This window comes from Podarcis erhardii (assembly GCF_964252035.2).
Source record: "Podarcis erhardii genome assembly, chromosome: 5".
In the NCBI taxonomy this organism is placed as follows: domain Eukaryota; kingdom Metazoa; phylum Chordata; class Lepidosauria; order Squamata; family Lacertidae; genus Podarcis; species Podarcis erhardii.
In genome coordinates, this window is record NC_138509.1 from 48,096,250 (window position 1) to 48,120,823 (window position 24,574).

Here is a 24,574-nt window from a genome sequence, read left to right on the forward strand (position 1 = left end):
GTCCGTGCGCGGGGCGCGTCACGTGACGCGCTCCATTTCCGGCCTCGCTTTGCTGCCTGGCTGGGCGCTCCTTGGGGCTCGTTGCCGTGTGAGGAGAAGCCGTCGCCATCATGCCGGTCTACTTCCAGCGGCCCGAGAACGCCCTAAAGCGGGCGAACGGTGAGTGCGGAGCTCGGGGGCCGCTCGGCAGCGGGGCGGGGGAGGGCCCGCCTCCGCGCCCCGCCCGCGCCCCCATTCTGCTTAGTAATGGAGGCCGAGGCCTAGGCTCCCGCCACACTTGGGAGGCCCAGCACCCGCCACGCTGACCGCAGCACGGCCTCGCCCTCCTCCCCGCGCTCTCGCTTGGGGTGGCCGTCCAGCCGGCCCCGTCAGGCACGCAGCCGAGGTGGAAGGTGGTGGAAGGGACGAGCCGCCCTGTTCGCTCTTGAGACACGAGGCCTCTCCGCTCCTCGTGGCGGCTCTCCGGACTCACTTCCTCCTGTTTGAGAGGGGGTGTGAGCGGGGAGAGAGAGGCGCCTGCTTTTTCCTCCCCCTCTTTCGTCAGTAAATAAAACACATTTTTAAAAAGGGCCTCCCTAGGCAGCGCTTGTCTTCAAGGGCTGTCGCGTTAGACCTGTTCACAGTTGGTTATCCCACCCCCGGAATCAATAAACAAAGGGCGGCTTTTATCTCGCGGGGGCAACTTTGGGTTTCGAAATATCTCTCGCCTTTAAAACTCGCACCTTCCCTACGTTTCGTTAGGAATTATGGCCTACACCAGAATCCTGGTTTAGCTCAGTTTCCCAGAGGCGTCGATGACAAATCTAGCCACAGCGCTGCAGGAAATGGGCGCTCATTCTCTGCCTCTACCTTCCCCCTCCCCCATTCCCCATTTTTTTTTAACCATTAAATTAATATCGTTCATTTTGAGACCCCCATAGCAGGGGTGCCCAAACTTTTTTCAAAGAGGGCCAGATCTGATGAAGTGAACATGCGTGAGGGCAAACCAAAGTTGTTGACCTTTTTTAGGATTGAATTTGTTGAGCCTTTTTAGGGCTTTACCCCAGGATTAAATTGACCAGCAGGCCAGATTAGGGCCCCCAAATGGATTTTGGACATGCCTACCCCAGAGCGTGCACTGCCTGGTATGATGTGAAAGTAAATATTTGGTCTTTTTCAGAGTTCATATCACATCTGATGACACAGAACTAAGCATATGGAACAAAGGTTACAATTTGGACAAGAATTTTGACCTGTTTTTGCTTTCCAGTGCAACTTGGAAAGTCTACTGTTAAGCAGCTGCAGTAAACAAAGAGCCATTATTTAAAGGAGTTACTTATCGTAGTTACTTTTATTTGTAACACCGTGAAATATCATTGTGAAAACTTAAGACAACTGAACAAGATAGAATTTCTTAATAGATTATAAAGTTTTAAAGCAATATTCAGGAAGTTTCTTGTTACTGTGCTTGATACATCTCATTCCTCCCCTCATCCTTTTCTTTGTCTTTTATGTAGTGCACTGAAAATTCCAGTAACACAGCTCACTGTATTAATATGTAGGGCAACAAACACACCCACTTTAAAAGCTAATTTAATAACCAAAATGCTGGTAAGAACCAGTTTTAAATAGTAGGGCTGCCTGTTACAGTAGACTCAAGCCAAATATGTGTGAGCATATTATAATTTAATTAAAGCAGGTTATATGTACCTAATAAATACAAGTAAAGTTTGATAAAAACCATTACTGTCAAATGGAATTAAGTCTTGAAATTTCAGTTAAGTTTTTTAAAAAGTTTTTTTTTTTAATCATTAACATGCATATTACCATTATGTGAATTATTCAAATCTTCTTACTTGATTTTTTCCATTTCCTGCATTCAGGCCATTCAGATTTAACACCAAATTATGGTTTTATTTCTAATGCCTGTCTTGCACACTTACTCCCCTCACACACTTCACTCAGTAAATGCCTAATCCTTCCTTGTTTGTGGCAAACTAGGGTTTGATGCTATGTGCAAACAATAATTTGTCTGTTGGACAAAAGTAAAAATGATGGTTTGCTGTGGACAAGGATAGGAATTTACTAATCATGGCATGCAAATTAAGTGGGAATGTACAATGGTGGTTCTTGTAATATCTAACCATGGGGTTTGCTGTCATGTTGGAACACATACTTCATCTATCATCTGGCAATTACTTAAAAATATTGACAGAATACATATTTTTAAAAAGCCTCACTGTATTGGGTGCTATATGTTACTATCATATGAATAGTGAGTTCAAGAGTAAGTGGCCAGGATCTTAACATTGACATTGTTTTGGGGTTCATAATTTTTATTGTTTTTTTAGAGCCAAGAATCTCTCAAACAAGAAACTTGAAAATATATTAATTTCAAAACTCAAAATGTGATTTAAATAATTTTAAAATCTATTGATTGAAATCAGGTTTCTTACGTTGAAAATAATACATTTCTTTAACAAACATGCCATATTTACTGGTATTTATAGCAATAAATAGTCATTTGCCACTAAAGAGGGATTTTATACAACCAAAGAGCATAATTCAGAAGCTTTGGCCATACAGCCCACATGCCTTTTGTGCTGCAAATTTATTTTGGAGAGGAGTCAGATTTCTGTTTGTCTGTAAACATACAAGAATAGTAAGCAAGATTGTGTACAGGCTGTACTTGCACTTCATGATAACCCAGGTTTTTTGGGCTTACTGTGTTCTACTGAGAATAAACAGCATGTTGGTGCACCCTGCTCAGTTGCTTCCACTTTGCCTCCCTGGTGCAAGTGCAAGTCTTGGCTTTGTGTTACATAGAAACCAGGGATCATGGTTTATTTCTCCATTGCAAGCCATGATGCCAGCCATCATGAACCAATGGTTTGTTGTTGCTTCCTGATCATATCTATATCCCTGGTTATCCCTGTAATACAAAGCTAAGGTTTCCTTGTTTGTTTAGCCATTTACAGCCAGGGAAGAGTGCAGCAGGAGCAATCAGGCAGCAGGCGCCAGCTCATTGTTCATTCTCTGTTAACCATGATAAACCAGAATGTCATTTAGCAGATTGGGGTTGACTTTTAATTCCACATGCACGGCATCAGACTGTAGTAAGTATTTGTAACTTGCCAGAAGCAAGGTATGGTAGTTCTTGGAGTGTCCTCATGAGATGGAACATAAGTGTTCATCCATTTTAGTTTGTAGAGTCATAGCTATTCATATTTGAAACTGAAGATATTGCAGAACTCTTATAGGGGAAGGACAGAAATGACAACAGTTTGTAACTACAAATTGTATCACTTCTCTCGTTATTCTAGAACACACAACAATGCTTACTAAAGGTTTAGCCAATCTGTTGCAACCTTTCCTTTTAAAGTGAAACAGTTTTACAAAGAACTGTTGCCACTTCACCATATTTCTGTTTTTCTTCCCTAGAGACTTAAATAGCTAGTTTGAGCTATCAGAAATGGCTGACTCAAATCGTTTATAGTATTAACGAATTTTGGAGCATTGAGAATTTGTGGGCAAGTTCACAAAAGCTGGTGGTCCGCAAAAATGTTTACTAGTATGCTGATACACATTTTTTTAAAGTAATTTTTGGCTTGTCAGTATTCTGCAAAGTATAAAATTAGACTGTTCCCCCCATTTTACAGTTGTTGTTCAGCCTGATTCCCTGGAGGTGATTATTACTTTCAACAATACTATGGAAATGGCTCTTTATAGCAACTGTCCTCTGTTCCACTCTGAAGCAATATATTTATTAAAATGAAAGCAGTTTGTATTAAGAGTCATAATTTATTTTTCTCAGAATTTCTTGAGGTTGGGAAGAAGCAACCTGCTCTTGATGTTCTCTACGATGTTATGAAAAGTAAAAAACACCGAACATGGCAAAAGATCCACGAACCGATTATGCTAAAGTACTTGGAGCTCTGTGTGGACCTCCGCAAGAGCCATCTGGCTAAAGAAGGCCTATATCAGTACAAGAATATCTGCCAACAGGTAAAGGCTCTGAAAAATGTTATCATATTAATAGTATATTTCTGGATGTTTTAGAAAAATGTACTTGATGGTTCTGTACTATAAATGTGATTTTATAAAAGCTTGATAGCATTAGAGATAAGGAGCATATATCACCAGTAGAACACTTCTGAATGAATTGTAGCTGCATAAGTCAATTGTTCTCAGATGCATTGCTACACTTCATTATACTGTCATAGTTTTATATTTATATCTCTGTATATTCTTATATAAAGTTATTTATAGCCATTCTAATTCTGATACAGGTGAACATCAAATCCTTGGAGGATGTAGTTCGGGCTTACTTAAAATTAGCAGAAGAAAAAACTGAATCTGCTAAAGAAGAGTCTCAGCAGATGGTGCTAGATATTGAAGACTTAGATAATATTCAGACTCCAGAGAGGTAGGTAACAGTGCTATGATACTTTTTGTCTGAAGCTTAATTTTGTATTATGCATACATATTGAAAAACACTGATGAACTAATTTGTGATTTTGGATGCAAGCTGAGTTCTTTTGGCAGACTTATGTCTGACTCAGTCAAATCAACTTTCACCTTGATGTTCAAGACCAAAACAAGAATTGCATTCCCATGATTTTGAAAGATGCTTTCAAAGAATGCTGGTGTTGTGTCATTGGAATTTCATTGTGCTGCCTGATATGCATCTTGGCAAGTGAGAGGACGTGATAAAAAGATTGTGTAGAATAGCATATTCCTTTTGTTTCTTAATTCTAGTGTTCTCCTAAGTGCTGTGAGTGGGGAAGACACTCAAGATCGTACTGATCGGTTACTTTTGACTCCCTGGGTTAAATTTCTATGGGAATCCTACAGGCAGTGTTTGGACCTTCTCAGAAACAATTCTAGAGTGGAGCGGCTTTATCATGATATTGCACAACAAGGTAAAATCTGTTTGTTTGTTTTTTTGGTAAGACATATGCAGTCACTTTTTAAAGTTCTGGAATCTCCTATTGATTGCCTACTTCCAGCAGGTGCAGGGGTGAGCATTTTGTTCTTTAAAAAGAAAATTAGAAATCTTGGGTTAAAAATATTTTTTGTAATAACGGTTCAACTATTATCTGACTTTTTATTAAGGAAAGTAAAAAGCATCTTTTAAAAGATAAGAAAACAAAGTGGATCAAACAGGTAAATTTGAGTGTTAAAAAATATTGTCAGTTTGAACTGCTGGTCTGGTTAGTGCAGCACAGTAAGTCAACCTATGTCTTTCCAGGACTGCATGAAACAGGGTCCCAGAGAGGTGTTGGCAACTGCTTTGCTGTTCCCTGGTCTTTTTACCTCTGTGCCATTCTGAACAACATTAAGGTTTGATTTAGTGTCTGCACCTAGCTCATGGTTAAGTGGTTAGTGAGTAGAGAGCTTAACCGTGAGATCAAATTTGAATAGCATGCTGATCCAAACCTGCATGGTTCAATGTAGTGAGGAGTAAAAATGACTGGTGAGGAGCAAAGCAGCCGCAAGCTAATCTCCAGTAGCTCACATTTGCACATGGTCCCAGTAAGCCATACTTCAGTTTATTCTGTTGTGTGAACAAGGCCAAACTGACTTTTTAACTGCTTCCAAATGCCATAATTTTATCTTGCAGCTTTCAGGTTCTGTTTGCAATATACTCGTAAAGCTGAGTTTCGCAAACTCTGTGACAATTTGAGAATGCATTTGGGTCAGATCCAGCGTCATCACAATCAGAGTACGGCTATCAATCTCAATAACCCAGAGAGTCAGTCAATGCATTTGGAAACCAGGCTTGTACAGTTGGACAGTGCTATAAGCATGGAACTGTGGCAGGTATGTAATTACACAGTTATTGAGGTACTGACAGTCTCTCTTTCTGTTGCCAAATTCTTTTAAGCTTTACCTTCTGTTTTGTGCTTTAAGGGATCTGGTAATTTAGAGAGCTGTACATAAATAATCTAACATAAATTTATTTATTAATAAAGTTTCCTGGTAAAAGTGTGCTTAGGCTCAGAACTTGGGATAATGAGCATACCAGGACTGGGGAACTGATTCTGGTCAGTGGACCAGATTTTAACCCCCCGCCCCCCGCAAGCCAAATTTGACAGGTGGCTGAAGCCTGTCAATCACCTGGCATCATAGTGACATCAGGTGTCTGGTTGATGAGACTTCAAAGCGCAGTGGGGTATTTTAAGCAGCCCTTTGTAAAAAAAATAAAACCCTATGTTGTTGTTTACAAAGGTCAGTCAAAGAGCCCCCATCCTGTTCCTTTGAAACTAAACAAAATGAAGGTTTCAAGGAGCAGTGCAAGGATGTGTAGAAATGGTGGTCAAACAGCTCCCATAATATTGCTTCAAAGCTTTACAGACAGAGGGCTTGAGCGCACTGCTGAGAGGGGGAAGGCTCAATTGAACAGAAACTATTTCAAGCTCCCAGTTGTCCCATTTGTCCCGTTACCTGACCCACAATTGATATCATATGGGTGGGCGTGGGTTCCCCAAGATGTCCTGGCAGGCAATGCTTGGTTTGTGGGCTGGAAATTCCCCGCTTAGATCTATCTATCTATCTAATAACATGTATTTATTAATACACCACTATTCTGGTAGACCTCACAAGCTAGGCCTGTTACTTTACATTGTATGAGGTTTCTATATATCCCTCCCCTACAACTTGTTTGACATACAGTTGTAGTGTAACATGATTTTTTTTAAAAAAAACTCCTTTCAGGAAGCCTTCAAAGCTGTGGAAGACATACATGGATTATTCTCCTTGTCCAAGAAACCACCAAAGCCCCAGCTGATGGCAAACTATTATCACAAAGTTTCTACTGTCTTCTGGAAATCAGGAAATGCGCTCTTTCATGCATCCACACTTCACCGTCTTTATCATCTCTCAAGGGAAATGCGAAAGAACCTCACACAGGAGGAGATGCAGAGGTAGGAAAACTTTTGTTTGTGGGTGCATTTTTAAACTTAGAAATAGCATCAATAGTGTATTGCAAATGGTTGGAAGCTGGATTTAAAGCTTGTCAGTTAGGCCATTTTAGGTATGGCATCTAGAATGGAGGCTAATGCAATTCAACTGCTTAAATCTTCTGTCTGTAGGATGTCAACGAGAGTCCTTTTGGCCACTCTGTCCATTCCTATAACACCTGAACGAACTGACATTGCTCGTCTTCTAGACATGGATGGCATCATTGTTGAAAAGCAGCGGCGATTGGCAACTCTGTTGGGCCTCCAGGCCCCACCTACACGAATTTCTCTCATTAATGATATGGTAAGCAACATTTCATAAAACATTTCTATGTAGTTTGCATCCTTGATTAAAAGGAACTTTAGTAAAACTTCAGAATGATGTGAATAGTAAACAATGTGATTGAAAATTAAAAGTTTCATTTGTTACCTACTTTCTCCCTCCAGTCCCAGTCTAGCTGCAGACTACAGCAGCAACTGGAACTCTTTAGTGCTGTCCATCTACAGTGGGGCATATTTCATGACTTTGGCCTTGCTTCTCCATAAGATCTGTAAATGTGACATTCTAGGTGTTTCAGCATTTGGAGATGTATGCCCCGTCACATTAATTGCACATGAAGAGTATGTTTCTTATCTATCACATTTTGATTATTTTTTTAAAAATTGTATTTTAGCTAATCCTTGAGATGAAACATTAAGTGTTAAAGCTTGTTTGATATTTACCGTTAAAAACATTCATGTCTTATAGGTGAGATTTAATGTTGTACAACATGTTGTCCCAGAAGTAAAGGAACTTTATAACTGGCTTGAAGTAGATTTTCATCCACTGAAGTTATGTGGCCGCGTATGCAAGGTAAGTCCTGAAATTTTATTCAGAAGTATGTAATTTCTGTGTAGTTGACAAAATTCACACAAATGTTGATATATAGTAGATGTATGGTATTTTTTAAGTGCTTTTTGTGTCCAGGTTATTTTATGTCACTATTAATAGCATTCCAATCTGTTTCTAGAATTTCTAACTGCATGAAAATGCTGCTTGAATTTCCATTCATATAAATACTACACATTTAAAAGCAAAACCTGGTCATGCAAATGGAAAATGCCCTTTTGCAAGAGTAGGTTCCTAGTTTGTATTTTAAGTGACTAATGGATGCTTCTGATTTGAAATGTCATTGTACAGCCAGAAAACAGCATTAACTGTTGCTTGCAGTGTATTCCTGTACATGTTTACAGGGAAGTAAATCCCACAGTATTCAAGGGGACTTTCTGCCTAATACGTGTGTGCTTAAGGTTGTAGGCTTAGCTGACATATATGTAATTCTCCAGAGTTGTACAGGGTGAAGCACGTTTCATTGTCTTTCTCTTACTATTTATAAGAACAAAGATATTTCTAATGTGCTAGATAAAAGGTGAAGGTAAATTAGCAGTGTCGCACACATTGCCACCACTGTCAGTCACCTTCAAACACAACTTAATACACATTGTGTTAGAAACACTTTAGTGATTGAACTAAGTAATGATTTTGTGGCCTTAAAACAGGAGGAGGTATATTGGATTAGATAATATATTGGGTTGAAAAAGTTTAAGGACTTGCCTTAATTTTCGCTCCCTGTGTATTCCTGAGTATACCCTCCTGTGTGCATGTTGAGCCCAAAAGTCCCTAGTTTTTGGCTTTAGGCATTCCCATTTTATTGCTAATTGGAAAAATATACCTCTTTAATATTGGAGAAGATTAGCATGTTTCTGACATGTTATGGAAGCTCTTTAAAGTGCACTTTGCTATGCAGAATTGACTAAGCTAACAGACAAACTACGAGAGAAGGACAAAAAGGACTTCAAATGAGTCTGGGAACCATTTACAGTTTATTTGCAGAAACAACAGAATAGACTGGATTCACTGAAAGGATTTGAATAAACTTTCATGACTTCATTTGAGTAACAGATATATTAAAGAAATGATAAGGGATTTTATTTTTCTGTAGGAAAAGCAGGATACGATAAATAAAACTAATAACTCAGCAGAGGGGGAGTTGAGGGAAGTCCAAAGGAGGGGAGGGAGAATAATTGTAAATAACATGATGAATGAGATTTGTATCATTAATTGTTATAAAATTCAATAAATATTAAAAAATAAACTAAAGTTCACTACTGTGAAAAACTGGAGGGTTGATGCAGTTTAGTGAGGAAAAGGTATTGTCTGAACCAGCCATGCTATCTTACAATCTCTAAATAATTCTGTACAGGTGTTGAACTGGGTAAGAGACCAATCTGAGAAGGAACCAGAACTGCAACTGTATATCCCCCATCTTCAAAATAACACCATACTCCGGCTGCTTCAGCAGGTATGATTGCAAAACAAGAATCTTCAAAGTGGAATGTGCAGTTGGAGTGAATGTTGCAGAATTCCTAAATCCATCAAGATTCACTCAACTGTACAAGTGAGGAGCTTGGTTGTGACTCTCAGGCTATTCTTAATGTCATATTTTTATAAGTTTTGTTGAGTGCCCCACCCACAGTAGCCCTGCTCAAGGACTTCTACTTGGTCAGTGGTTTTTTCCACCCCTCTCTTCACCCTACACATTCTCCACGGTCCCTGAAACCGACTTGGGGTGGTGATGATGAGGAGAACCACTAGAACAGCACATAGAGGGAGGAGAGGAGAGGGTCATTGTAATGTTTATGCAGATGGTATATTCATCAGAGTGCATTGTTGAATTATACCCTATAAGTTGTGTGTTTTACTGTTTTGTTGTAATGCAAACTATCCTGGTATCTCATGACTGGCAGGGTAGTGTGTTTTTTTAAAAAAAAGAATATTCTGTTCCTATGTATCTTTTAAGGATCACTTAGTGAAAGATATAAGGGGCATCCTTAATTTAGTTGCACCTGTATGTAGTAGATATTGGACGTGTTCTTTGATTGAACTCTGAAATCTCTTAAATTAAACCTTATATTTGTCAGTTCCTTTTGACTAAGAGCTTATCTGTATCATAGGGAACATGGTTGTCATACACTGTTTTCTGTAATGTCTTCAAGTTCTGCCCATGTGATTAAAGCATATCATATAGGGAATATATTACACTTGTAATTCTTGTTTAATTAAGGAGACATCACTAATGTGACACATAACCATGTGGTCTGCTGTAACTTGACAAGAAGATGTAGTTACCAAAGAGTGGTGTTGGTGCAATGCCATTTTGAATAATATATGAAACAGCACCAAAGAACCACATGCAGCAAACTACTTTTTTTTCATATGCCCTATGGCCCTGCTCATTCAAGTGAACATGTGTAGGGGGTGGGATTATTTCCATGTAGAGAACCCCCACTTCCATTATATTGTTTGTATAGTCACTACCAATGCACAAATATGCACAGGCTTTGTATACGTGGCCTCCTAATGGTGTTTACTATTAGTACACATGTGTGTAAAGACTACACAGGTGACTGAGCATAAGTTGGGGCTGGGCTTATTGCTTGACTTCTTCTGCATGATGGCTGTCTGGATTAGGCAGAATCCAGAAAACATTGCCTGGATAACAGAAAACACAGACAATGTTGCTGTGCTCTGAACAAGCTACAGGAGACAGAAACATTGCCTGGGTTACAGAGGTACAAGGCGTGGGTGATGGATCTACCTAGTTCAATAATAAATTCTTAACACAAGGCATTTTTAGTGCTTGATGTTTCAGTTTTCCAAATGCACATGTCATTGACCTGTTTCCTTTACAGTGGTAAGCAGTGTTATTTCTGATGTGCTAGAGTAACAGTTGAAGGCTAATTAGCAGCTTTCCTCCGTTGAGAGACTGCTGCCAGTCTCCTTCACACATAGTTGCTGCTTGGGAGAGTGAGTAATTCCTTTGAATAAACGCTTGACAGAAAATGTGAAGTGTTTCTTAAATGTGAATGATTATTCACTATTGTTGACGGTTGAGCTGTTGACTTAAGTTAATTGAGCTCTTAAAAATGCTTGTACAATATTAGGATGAATAATTGGAAAGAGTTGAATATTCATGTGTTACGCAGGTGGCCCAAATTTATCAAAGCATCGAATTTTCTCGCCTGACTACTCTGGTTCCTTTTGTTGATGCTTTCCAACTGGAACGTGCAATAGTAGATGCTGCCAGACATTGTGATTTGCAAGTAAGTGCAGTAGCGAAAAACATCAAATGTTTATACACATTTCTGTATTTAGATAAATCTGATTAAAGCTTGTTTAGTCAAACATAACAGTCACTTTTGTCTTTTGAATTCCAAAAAATGAATTTCAGCACATTCTTCAGTGGTGGGGTAACCCACTCTAGAATAACCTCTGGCCGATGAAGAGAATGAACTTTTTCACAAGAAGTCCAACAAAATTTCCTTCACCTGTGCAACCTTGAATGGTTGGAGTGAGCAAAGATTGAGCCATACAGCAGGCTTTCCCGACTTCTCTGTACAGCTGCTCCTGACTCCTGGAACAGCATTCCCAGAACAGTGCAGAACAGAAAAGTCCAAAGAATTAGGCGGGGCTGCCATATGCAAGTGAAAGTGCTTGGCTTCTCAAGCAAGACTTCTCTGATTCCCAGTCAATATGCTTTCTTGTAAAATGGTTGACTTTTAGAATTCAAAAGCTACCTTTCTGGAAATATAGTTAGAAATTGCAACAGTTACAGAGCAGTTACAGCTGGTGTGTGTGTGGAAACAGACAAAGGAACTGAAGCTTCTAAAGTCCTGCCAGGTTTAGGCAGAAGGAAGGGTAGAAGGAATGCCCCCCCCCCTTTCTGACTTTCTCTCTTTTATGATTTATGGAAATAAACTAAACTAGCTCCAGGGCTGACATAGTTTGTCCCTGTTCTATGGTTTCATTGGGGAAACACAATGTGTTTATGTAAGGGGCACAGGGGTTTCTATGGTGACAGGGCGGGGCCTTACAAAATCTGACCTCCTCTGAAGGCAGGCATCTCTTTCTGCTATTGGAAGATTTGAAAAATCCTATAGACCCTGGGACACCATTAGTTTAGATGCATCAGTTAAATCATGGTTCTAATCATGTAGCTTTGTTTCTAGTTGAAGTACTTGGAGCTTGCCAACTGCAGTTTTTATATCCTAGGAGAGGTATTCCCTCTGTGTGTAAAATAATTAAGGATTCTGCCTCTTAGAAAATGCTTGCTTAGCTACATGTGTACGTAATCTAATATTTTTTAGATTTTCTTTCATCATATCATATGCACGTGTAATTGATTACTGAACTAAATCATATGATAATTTAGCTAAGATTTCTTTGATCAAGAAGTAATTTCAGTTTTTAAGTATCATTTGATTTGAGTACAGTTCAGAAGTCTGTTGTATCTCAATGTTAAATGGCAGTAATATAAGAAAAAGAGCTGGTAAGACAAAATTTATAAACAGCTGTGAGAAACATGCCCTTAATAGTGAATTTCTGAATTACTCTATCTTAGGTTCGCATTGATCATACCACTCGAACACTGAGTTTTGGGTCAGATTTGAACTATTGCACTCGGGAAGATGCACCTCTTGGCCCTCAGCTGCAGAACATGCCTTCTGAGCAGATCAGGAGCCAGTTGACAGCTATGTCATCTGCCCTTGCAAAGGCTCTTGAAGTGATTAAGCCACCTCACATATTGGTAAGTTGTAAGCTTTTGATACCTCTTTAAAAGAATACTGATGCTTTATGGGAAACTTGGTACAGTGGTGCCTCGCAAGACGAAATTAATCCGTTCCGTGATTTTCTTCGTCTAGCGGTTTTTTCGTCTTGCGATGCACGGTTTTCCATAGGAATGCATTGAAAATCAATTAATGCGTTCCTATGGAAACCGCCTTCCCCCGACCTCTTCTGGCGGGCATTTTAAAATCGCCCGGGACAGCGGAGGACTTCTCCGCTGTCCGGGGCGATTTAAAAGCCCCTGGGAAGGCAAGCAGGGGGGACAAAGACTTTTGCCCCCCCCGCCTGCCTTCAGAAGAGGTCCAGGACAGGCTTCGCGGACCTCTCCGCAAGCAGCGGGAGCGCTCCTTGCGGAGAGTTGCCAGCGCGCCCAGGCTTCGCGGCCCGCCGCCCGGCTTCGGGACATCGTTCCGATGCCGGGCGACGGGGGGAGGCGTTTCCGCCTCGCCGCCCGGCATCGGGGCATCCTTCCGAAGCCCGGCGGCGGGGGGAGACTTTCCCGCCTCGCCGCCCGGCATCGGGGCATCCTTCCGAAGCCTGGCGGCGGGGGGAGACTTTCCCGCCTCGCCGCCCGGCATCGGGGCATCCTTCCGAAGCCCGGCGGCGGGGGGAGACTTTCCCGCCGGGCATCGGGGCATCGTTCCGATGCCGGGCGGCGGGGGGAGACTTTCCCGCCTCGCCGCCGGGCATCGGGGCATCGTTCCGATGCCGGGCGGCGGGGGGAGGCGTTCCCGCCTCGCCGCCGGGCATCGGGGCATCGTTCCGATGCCGGGCGGCGGGGGGAGGCGTTCCCGCCTCGCCGCCGGGCATCGGGGCATCGTTCCGATGCCGGGCGGCGGGGGGAGGCTTTCCCGCCTCGCCGCCGGGCATCGGGGCATCGTTCCGATGCCGGGCGGCGGGGGGAGACTTTCCCGCCTCGCTGCCCGGCATCGGGGCATCCTTCCGAAGCCCGGCGGCGGGAGGAGGTGTCCCCGCCCCGCCGCCAGGCTTCGGAGGAGGTCCGAGGACAGCGGGGAAGACGCGCTGCGCTTCCCCACTGTCCCGGAGATTTCCCTATGGGCTGTCGTCTTGCGAAGCAAGCCCATAGGGAAATTCGTCTTGCGAAGCGCCTCCAAAACGGAAAACCCTTTCGTCTAGCGGGTTTTCCGTCTTGCGAGGCGTTCGTCTTGCGGGGCACCACTGTATGTTCAGTCATGGTTTGAATATTTCTTCTCTTCCCTCCAATGCATGTTTGATTCCCCTGTTGCCTGTGTTCAAGGCACATGTCACCGCTGATGCACACTGCTTTCAGCCCTGGAAGAGTGCAGGGTGGGTTTACACTTGCGGTGCCTCGGAACACACACCGTGTACATGGGGAGTTGCCTGTACTTACATGCATTACTTAAAAATATTTAGTGCTGGCATATTTATTCTAATAAAGTGGTACCTCGGGTTACATACACTTCAGGTTACATACGCTTCAGGTTACAGACTCCACTAACCCAGAAATAGTGCTTCAGGTCAAGAACTTTGCTTCAGGATGAGAACAGAAATTGTGCTCCGGCGGCAGCAGGAGGCCCCATTAGCTAAAGTGGTGCTTCAGGTTAAGAACAGTTTCAGGTTAAGAACGGACCTCCGGAACGAATTAACCCGAGGTACCACTGTACATATGTTTTTGAAGAATCTGTTCTGAGATGGCAGTGGGGGGAAAACACAAAAGAACCTGCAATAATAATTCCTCAGAATTCAGCAGTGCTTTACTCTCCCATTTGTCTTTTGTATTTAAATGGGTTTTTGTTCTGCCTTTAACCATTTTGCAGCTAGAGAAGGAAGAGCAACACCAGCTGGCTGTTACAGCTTATTTAAAAAATTCAAGGAAAGAACATCAGCGTATCCTTGCTCGCCGTCAGACTATTGAGGAAAGAAAGGAACGTCTTGAGAGCTTGAACATTCAGCGTGAAAAAGAAGAATTGGAGCAGCGTGAAGCGGAACTCCAAAAGGTTCGCAAAGCAGAAGAGGAGAGATTGCGTCAGGAGGCGAAAGAGCGGGAAAAGGAGCGCATTCTGCAGGAACATGAGCAAATTAAAAAGAAAACAGTTCGTGAACGTTTGGAGCAGATCAAGAAAACTGAGCTGGGAGCCAAGGCCTTCAAAGATATTGATATTGAAGTAAGAAGTTTGTTGTTTCCCCCTGACAACTTTTATATTGTAACCACTAGTGACCATTCACTAATGGGAAGTTTATATTGTAGAAAATATTGTATATTGAGTCAGACTTTTAGCCCATTTCTACATTCTTCAGGAAGACAGAAACCCCATTTGAATACCCTACCAGTAGCATCTCCAACTTCCCTCGACTAGGTTTCCTAACCTTAATGAAACAACTTGATTACAAATAGTGTAGTCTATTTCTGAATATTAAAGATAAAGGTAAAGGGACCCCCGACCATTAGGTCCAGTCGTGATCGACTCTGGGGTTGCGGTGCTCATCTCACTTCATTGGCCGAGGGAGCCGGCGTACAGCTTCCGGGTCATGTGGCCAGCATGACCAAGCCGCTTCTGGCAAACCAGAGCAGTGCACGGAAACGCCGTTTACCTTCCCGCCAGAGCGGTACCTATTTATCTACTTGCACTTTGACGTGCTTTCGAACTGCTAGGTTGGCAGGAGCTGGGACCGAAAGACGGGAGCTCACCCCGTCACGGGGATTCAAACTACCGATTTTGATTAGCAAGTCCTAGGCTCTGTGGTTTAACCCACAGCGCCACCCGCGTCCCTTATTTCTGAATATTAGAATATTTTAATAAAATGGATTAAAGGACTAAAAATAAAATGAAATAGTAGATAATGCATCAAGTGGGGAAGCTGCATTAAAATTAAAAACAAGATTGTGTGTTTTTCTCAGAAATGGCAGTTTGATTTTTATTCTTTAACATCTAATGTCTTGACCATAGGATCTTGAAGAATTGGATCCAGACTTCATTATGGCAAAACAAGTTGAACAGCTGGAGAAAGAAAAGAAGGAATTGCAAGAGCGTCTGAAGAATCAGGAGAAAAAGGTATAAGAAAAAGATGTACGGTTAATAGCTGAGAACTAGGTGGAGAAACAGCATTTAGTGATGACATTTGTGTGTGTGTTCCTTTTACGCTTAAACCTGAACAATCACATTTCTTTAGATTGACCATTTTGAAAGGGCAAAACGCTTGGAAGAAATCCCACTTATTAAGAGTGCATATGAAGAGCAAAGAGTCAGAGACATGGAGCTTTGGGAACAGCAAGAAGAAGAAAGGGTGAGGTTTCTGAGAGTACTCTGGTGTGACGTAGTTACTTAATATTTTTTCTCTGTTAGTTTCTAGAAATGAACTTCTCAGCTGATTATATAATTTATGCAGTAGTAGACAGTGTTTTAGAAATCTTTGTCACATGAGTGATGAAGAATGAATGATGTTTGGATATATTGCAATTAAAGAATCTCAGTCTGTGCTAGAACTCCAATTTTGCCATAAAAGAATGCAAATCTTCTGACTGGAATAAATTGTGTAGCTACACCAAGTTCTAATGTAAATCATTAGAATGCTTTGCAGCTTGCAATTGTGTAATAGTTAGAATCTATTTGAGAACAATGAAAGCCATCATTTTAACTGTAATAAAAGTGATCATAGTGTTTTTATAGGCTTTGTACCCAAGCTCTTTTTCACTATACCATTGCTTAACAATAATAGGCCTACTGGGGTTTTCCTTTAACTGGTCTGCTAAATTTTATTGGCATCTTAGACAGTTAGAAAAAAAAAAGAGGCATGTGGTGCCCATAAATTCACAAAAGACGTTTGAAACAAATTGTATGCATGACTCTACTACTGATTTGGTTTTGTGTATGTCACAGATCTCAACTATGCAGTTGGAACGTGAGAAAGCCCTTGAACATAAGAACAGGATGTCAAGGATGTTAGAGGACAGTGATTTCTTTGTAACTAGGCTCAAAGAAGCGAGAAGATCAGTGTATGAGGTAAATCTGATTTTTGTGTTCTGACACATATGAGATTACTCCTGATCAGAACTTTATAGAAAATGGAGTGAGGGATGGCATTGGTATCCTCTCTCCTTTGTCATTTTAGCATGTTAGTGTCTGTGCCTGTTTTGATATGAGCGGCAACAATATTACGCTTCGCATCAGTAGAGAGGTGTCCTTTCTGATAAAATAATCTCATATAAAAAGCTTTATGTGTATCTTCCTCTTTATTTCATTTGTATCCTCCCCTTCCTCCAAAGACATCGGAGAATTCTCCCATTTTATAAGTTGTTTCTAAACTTCTCAAAACAGTTGTTTTACATCTCTGCTCTTAATGTGGATTCCAGAACTTTTTAGAATCATAGAGTTGGAAGGAACCCAAGGGTTATCTAGTCCAACCCCCTGCAATGCAGGGATCTCAGCTAAAGCATCCATGACAGATGGCCATCCAACCTCTGCTTAAAACCTTCAAGGAAGGAGAGTCCACAACCTCCCAAGGGAAACTGTTCCACTGTCGAACAGCTCTTACTGTCAGAAGGTTTTAACATATGTTTAGTCTGAATCTCCTTTCTTGTAAGTTGAAGCCATTGGTTTGAGTCCTACCTTCCAGAGCAGGAGAAAACAAGCTTGTTCCATCTTCCATGTGACAGCCCTTTAAATATTTGAAGATGGCTATCATATCTCCTCTTAGTCTCTTTTCCGGGTTAACTATACACTGTTGACTCAGGTTAAGCTTGTGGTCCTCCAGGACCCCTAGATCCTTTTCACATGTACTGTTAGTAAGCCAGGTGTCCCCCATCCTATATTTGTGCATCTGGCTCTTCCTGCCTAAGTGCAGAACCTTACATTTGTTCCTATTGAAATTCATTTTGTTAGCTTGTGCCCAGTTAGTCCAATCTGTTAAGGTCATTTTGAATTTTGATTCTGTCTTCTGCGGCATTATCTGCCCTTCCCAGTTTCATGTCATCTACAGATTTGAAGAGCATCCCTTCAATTCCTTCATCCAAGTTGTTTAGAAAGACGTTGAGCAACGGGCCCAGGAGTTGACTTTATGTGTAGCTGCCAAGCTACAATTGGTCATTAACACATGTGGACACCAGATAGTTGGAGTTCATGTTTGAGCATTCATCCTGTAGGTTGCCTGTAACATGTCTGGAGTTCAATGTATTAATATGTATTTTAGGAAAAACTTAAACAATTCCAAGAAAGATTAGCAGAGGAAAGGCATAAGCGCTTAGAGGAACGCAAAAGGCAGCGCAAAGAGGAAAGACGCATTGCTTATTATCAGGAGAAAGAGGAAGAAGAACAAAGATTGCAAGAAGAGAAGATGCTTAAAGGTAAACACTAAATAAAAGGCTATTGCTGAAAAAACACCCTTAATCTTTGCTGTGTTTCCAGCAGTATTTATATATATAGATGTGCCATGGCTGCCATTAATTGAATTTGAATTTCATTACTTGTAAAAATAATAATAGGTAATATTCAGTGTTGGCCGTCCACTAGTAGACTAGACATTGTTTGTGGAATAGATTCCCTCTACTAGGCCCACCCAATATGATCTGGAGAGTTTGGAGACGGCATGGAGGGCTGTGGGACAGGAAAGAAAAATGAATTCCCATCATACGACCAGAAGTCTGCTTGCACAACATTGGCCCATTAAATTTTAAGCAGACATGAAATGCTGTGCAAACAAAATTGGTAAATGAAAAGACATATGATAGACATTTCAAATATAGGATGGAAAGTCACTCTATCTGCATTAATATTTTGGGCAGAACAAGAAGAAAAAGAACGTGCAGAACGTGAAAAACGTGAGGAAGAAATGCGTGAATATCAGGAACGTGTCAAAAAACTAGAAGAGGTAGAGAGAAAGAAACGCCAAAGAGAACTGGAGATTGAAGAAAGGGAACGTCGTCGAGAAGAAGAGAGGAGGAATCTTGAAGATCCGCTTTCAAGGAAGGTAAATTCTATTTCTGATAAACTGACGTTTCTAAGCAGAATCCAGCGTTGCATGAGCAGAAGTCCTGTGCAAACAACAGGACTTCACTTCTCTCTTTTCCCCTCTGCAGACCACCACAAGTCTGCAAAATCACCTGGGGAGAGTCCCTCAATCCTTTGAAGTATATTTTGAAATGTGGAAGCCTGCTGGGTGGGGGGAGGACAGGAAGGTGAAGTCTGTTGCATGAGGAGAGTTTTGTTCTGCTTCTGCACATAGCGTTGGATACAACCCTCCAAATTCCTCTATTCTTAAATAGAGAATAATTTACATCAATAAAAAGTATATGTGAAAGAACTCTTCAAATTCAAGAATTCATATTTAAGGGGGAAGCCTTCAACGTACAGCTTTTGAGTGGACTTCAGTTTTGTGCCTTGGTGCTATGGAAGAGAAAGTGATTCCACCTTCTTGCAGCTTTCTATGGCACCTTCCAGCATGTTCTGGAGGGTCCCCTGACTCACTGCAGCTGAATTTAGCAAGTGCTGGGAGGCTACCAGGGTTGGGGGGTGTATCCGAAAAAAATCAGTCCCCTTTTCTGCTAGCAGATGCACAAGGGCACCAATAAATTAACTGTCAACTGGCCTTTTAGTATCTCTATGATCAAATGATGACTATGAAATAATGTAGTATGAAGTTGATCAGGAGGGGGAAGAAGGATCAGGATCTGTTGGTTGGTGTTTGAGTAGTTTGCAATAGATCGAGTTTTTGACCGCTGTTTGTCTTAACAATAGCAGCAGCTTAAAAGTTTATTTTACCTAAATTAGCTGGCTGAGAAAGAATGCCCAAGGATGTGGTGGAAAACAGGAGTGGATTCTTGTATGAAGAGATTCCCAAGCTTTCTTCTGTTACTTATCAAAAAAATCCTGGGATAAGCATGTGCTCAGAGACAGTCTATTCCTTAAATCTTTTTGTATGTCTGCCCAGTTGAGCCACTATTTTGCACCAGTCTCTAGTTGGCGGAACTTGTGGTATTACAGTCATCCTCGTGTTGTGTTTGCTTCAGGTCGAGTGTTTTCAGGTCCCACGGCAACCCGGAAGTACCAGAAAGGGTTACTTCCGGGTTTCACTGCTCGCGTATGCTCAGATGCTCAAAATGACACCACGTGCATGCGCAGAAGCAGCGAATCACGACCTGCGCAGACGCGGGTTGCATTCTGCTCAGGTTGCGAACGGGGCTCCGGAACAGATCCCGTTCACAACCAGAGGTACCACTGTAGTAAAAAAAAACAAAGTAGAAGAGCCTGCATGCTTGAAATCTTCCCACTGCTCAACTACAAAGAGTGTTTCCAGAGCTGTAGCATGTTGGTTTGTTGCAGCAAAGTGAACTCTGGTCTACAAAAGCTCATGTCATAATCAATTCATTAGCTTTTATGGTTCCCCAGGAATCTTCATTGTTTTTGTCTTAAGTATTGCTTTATATTAATATTATCTTCGGCTCAATCATTGCTAATCTTTTCAATGGGTAAACCTTGCACCAGAAAATACATGCATTTTGAAATTTTATAATGGTGAAAATGTGTGTATTAATTTGGATAATCTGCAGCCCTAGTAATTTCTCATTCTTACTCTATTCGTAATTTTTCCAGTGGAGTATTAGAGGTGATCCTCAATTTACATATTGTAGTTGTCATGTCTGAAGGGTCCATTTGTATGTGAAATTTGGGATCTATTCCTTTTCTCCTGCTTTTTAGGAGTAGGAAAAATGACAGAAGACGTTGCTGCCATTTTTGAATGGATTGGCTTTTGTTTCCAGTTCACTTCTGTCATTTCTTCCTCTGCCATATTTTATTCTAATTTGAACTGTCATCGCCTTAGCTGTTCATTTGCTATGCTCTACAAAACATAGTGGTGGTTTCTCTTGTGGCTACATTTTGCATTTGTATCCCATTTCTCAAGTTAGTATTCAGTACTGAACATGTCACTTGGAGATATGTGAATAATTCTTATTAATAACTGAGCAATTTGTTTGGGTCATGTTGTGACAATTTTACTACCTATTCCCCATCCCTTTTGTTGAGTTGTAACTAATAGTTCAGGTCCAGTATAATGCAGTACTTTGCACTTGTCCATGCTGAATATCCATCCATATATTTGTCACATGAGGTCTCATTAAATTTGTCATGCCACAGAATTCAATATATACTTTTGTTTTTAATAACTAGTCAAAAAACAAGTTTCACTGACAGATTAGTTCATAGGTTCTCGGTTCGTTATTCCAAGTCAAAATAACGTCATGCCTATACTATTCTATTGAAATAAAAGCATGTGATATATACAAAACCACATTGGTTGGGTTCTTAGTAACGGTACTTTTTATTTTTGATTTAAATGTAGGACTCTCGTTGGAGTGATCGAGAACCTGGTGAAAGCACCTGGAGAAGAAGTGCTGAGCCAGACTCAGAATGGAGGCGACCAGCACCACCAGAAAGGTATTTATTGGAATAATGCTTAAAGTGTCTACAACTTGTTAATGTTTCCTTTGTGATCCTGATGTCCTCTGCAAAGGTGAGTATTGTTGCAGACTGCGTACAAATAAAATGGGTTGTATCCAACTAAATCATTGCACGCACAGAATGCAATAAAATTGCATTAGAATAGCAAAATTACTTGTTTATTTTGACAATTTATACACAGTTTAACGCAATAGTCTCTAAGGAGTGTACAAGGTTGATTTAATAAAGATAACTATCTGTTAAAAGGATAAAATCAGAATTCTAGAATAAAGTCTTCAGTACATGCTGGACGTTCAACAGGCAAAGGGCCAATCTGAACTTAACTGGATGGGAGTTCTATAAAATTGGGTCCACAGTATTGAATGTACCTCTCCTGGTGGATGCAAGTTGTGTGTCTAAGCCATGAGGGGATACTAACAGTGACTCACCTGAAGACCTCAGGGATTAGGCAGTCCCTAAATATCCTTGATCCAAGTTGTTAAGGGCTTTGCAAATTAATACAAGAACCCTGTATTACATTGAGAAAGCAACCAGCCATTTAAATGAGAACCTTAGGTGTGCAGTTTTTCACCCCAAGTGAAGTTTTGGCCTCTTAACCTTCCTCCAATTCATTTGGTTATCAAACAGAATTTATAAGTTCAATGATGTATACTAATTTCTTATGTTTCCTAGCATACGTAGACTTTTGGATAAAAGTTTGTAAGCTCCCAGCTAAAGTTGGAAGAGAGCACTTGAAATATAGTTGGATAGGCAGCAGCAAGGAAAGAAAAAAGATTATTTGTACATCTTTTACATTGATCAGAACTTTTAACAGAATTGTCTATTTTTTAATATTTCAGCAACATCCATGCATCCTGACATTTCCTTTGAAACATTTCAACAGTGGGCAGTCCCCAGTGAAGTAGTTTTGTTAGCGCAAGGACTTCCTATCCCAGTACCTCCCAACAGAGCCCTCCCCCAAATGGTGGGTTGACAAGAAACCCAGAACAGATGTAGGGTGCACAGGGGAAGAAGAGGGAGGGGAAGTCCTGTTGTACAGCCAGAAGTACTTGTGCCAACAGAACTACTTTGCTGGATAAAGCTCTCTTTTTATAATTATCCATCCCTTGTGACACCATTGTTCTTTAGTATCTTGTTACATATCATGTTTTATTTATCCACACCACTCCAAAATGTCAAGCTGACTACTCACAGGTTGTATGCTATTTCCTACATGGAACAGATTTCTTTATGGGAAATAACATGTGATGTGGTGTAATTAGTACTACTGTGTAGGAGTAAATATACCAAATGGCTTTCCAGACAACTCAAAAACAAAACTTTTATATTCAAAATGCACGATTTTTCTATTTAAACAGAGAGTGGCGGCGTGGAGACGCACGTGAGGATGAAAAACCTTTACGAAGAGATGATTTGCCTCGGCGTGGTATCTCAGCAGACAGAGTAGAGTCTCCTCGTGAAGCACTAGAAGACAAAGCGCCGAAGCAGGATGCTGATGAAGACAAAGGTCCTAAGAAAGTCCTGGATGATGACAGAACAAGTTGGCGCTCAGCAGAAGACAAGGGCCCCATGCGTGGCTTAGATGATGACAGGGGCCCCAGGCGCGGGCTAGATGACGACAGGGGCCCCAGGCGCGGGCTTGATGACGACAGGGGCCCCAGGCGTGGTCTGGATGATGACAGGGGCCCCAGGCGCGGGCTGGATGACGACAGGGGCCCCAGGCGTGGTCTGGATGATGACAGGGGCCCCAGGCGCGGGCTGGATGATGACAGGGGCCCCAGGCGTGGCTTAGATGATGACAGGGGCCCCAGGCGTGGGCTGGATGATGACAGGCCAAGTTGGCGCAACACAGATGACGACAGGGGCCCCAGGCGTGGTCTGGATGACGACAGGGGCCCCAGGCGTGGTCTGGATGATGACAGGGGCCCCAGGCGTGGTCTGGATGATGACAGGGGTCCCAGGCGTGGGCTGGATGAAGACAGGGGCCCCAGGCGTGGGCTGGATGATGACAGGGGCCCCAGGCGGGGTTTGGATGATGACAGGCCAAGTTGGAGAGCTGCAGATGAAGATAGGCCTCCCCGGCGTGGGCTGGATGATGACAGAATGTCAAGGCGTGATGAAGATAGGGGACCATGGCGTAACACAGATGAAGATAGAATTTCAAGGCGTGATGATGATCGTGGACCTAGACGTGCTGGTGATGATGACAGAGGTCCTAGACGTGGAGATGATTCTAGGCGTGGAGAGGATTCCAGAACTGGACCTTGGAGACCATATGGTAAACCAGGTAAACATACAAATTGGAGCCATTCATTTTGTGTTCTGAGAATAGCTAGCATACATTCTGTTTTAAGTTTGCACAGAAAATGCTTTGCATTCTGAGATGACTGCAGCAAACTGAAAAGTACCTCATAATGTTTCTATTGAACATTGTCTGAAAAGTAATGACGGTAATGTAAGAATCTAAAGGGTTACATATTTGCAAGTCAAAAGCCAACAAGTGCCAAAAGGGCATAGAAATTATATCCATTTGTTTGCACTTCTTTACATCGTTGCCACTGCAGTGTAAAAAAATTTGATTCCTTTGCTGATTAATTGAAGGTATCCCAAAGTGCAGTTCTTGTACTTTGATTGCTAGATACATTTAAACAAATGACTAAAAAATGGAGATGATCTAATGGGTAACACTGGTTCCAGAATTAGTTGAGTGCAAGTGTACTGGATAATTACAAGGAAAAAACACATTCTCTTTTCCTTATTCAAGGAAATCATAATAAAGCACATGTAAACATGAAACAAGTTATTCCACATTGTATTCCATTTATGCCAGATGTGTTTCCATCTCAGATATCCATAATAGAATGGGATTTTGCATGTGGAAACCTCAGTTGTGGTGTGGAATCATAAGAAATAGAATACAAACTTCTTGCATGCATGCATGCATGAATGAATCTTTATTTGTGTCAGCTTTCAGCCATAGCAATAAAACAACAATACAATATACAAAGAATAGAAATAAAAAGTCAATTATATAAAATACATGAATGGAAGCTCCACATTCTTACACTATTGAGATTAGTACACAAAAGTTCAGATATTTCGCTGTCAATAGGTGGTTGGAGAGAACGAGAAAAGGCTCGTGAAGATAGTTGGGGCCCTCCACGAGATTCCAGACCTTCAGAAGATAATGAATGGGATAAAGATCGTGATGAGAATGAGAAGGATCGTGAACTTGACAAGGACCGTGACTTTGATCGGGAAGATCGTTTCAGGCGTCCTAGGTTTGATTTCATTACTTTTAAATTGTGTGTAGCTTGGGTTTCTCCTCCCCAACCCTTATGAACTGGGGTAAGGCCCCAGCACAAAAATCTTTGGGATATTGGGCATCACAGTTTGGGGCACTTGAACAATTTTGAAGTGGTAGTAAGTTTTGTTTTGTTCCAGTAACAGTTTGCATAAGAGTAGCTTCTGGGTCATATGGTTGATTTTAATTCATTCCCTGGAATGTGGAGTTAAATGCTTTTTCTTATTAC

At 41.5% G+C, this 24,574-nt stretch overlaps 1 protein-coding gene across 1 annotated transcript in view; it reads left to right on the plus strand.

The window, feature by feature from the left end:
* Positions 1-24,574, plus strand: part of EIF3A (eukaryotic translation initiation factor 3 subunit A) — a 26,627-nt gene continuing 2,053 nt past the window's right edge. The window contains exons 1-20 of the mRNA XM_081863640.1: positions 1-159; positions 3,794-3,984; positions 4,269-4,405; positions 4,738-4,901; positions 5,603-5,802; positions 6,697-6,905; positions 7,074-7,245; positions 7,690-7,794; positions 9,185-9,283; positions 10,968-11,084; positions 12,383-12,568; positions 14,406-14,753; positions 15,537-15,641; positions 15,760-15,873; positions 16,467-16,589; positions 17,776-17,929; positions 18,368-18,552; positions 20,923-21,017; positions 22,400-23,328; positions 24,154-24,322. Of these exons, the coding sequence (XP_081719766.1) occupies positions 111-159; positions 3,794-3,984; positions 4,269-4,405; positions 4,738-4,901; positions 5,603-5,802; positions 6,697-6,905; positions 7,074-7,245; positions 7,690-7,794; positions 9,185-9,283; positions 10,968-11,084; positions 12,383-12,568; positions 14,406-14,753; positions 15,537-15,641; positions 15,760-15,873; positions 16,467-16,589; positions 17,776-17,929; positions 18,368-18,552; positions 20,923-21,017; positions 22,400-23,328; positions 24,154-24,322 (3,851 nt within the window). The 5' untranslated portion in view covers positions 1-110. The remainder of the gene's footprint in view (positions 160-3,793; positions 3,985-4,268; positions 4,406-4,737; positions 4,902-5,602; positions 5,803-6,696; positions 6,906-7,073; positions 7,246-7,689; positions 7,795-9,184; positions 9,284-10,967; positions 11,085-12,382; positions 12,569-14,405; positions 14,754-15,536; positions 15,642-15,759; positions 15,874-16,466; positions 16,590-17,775; positions 17,930-18,367; positions 18,553-20,922; positions 21,018-22,399; positions 23,329-24,153; positions 24,323-24,574) is intronic.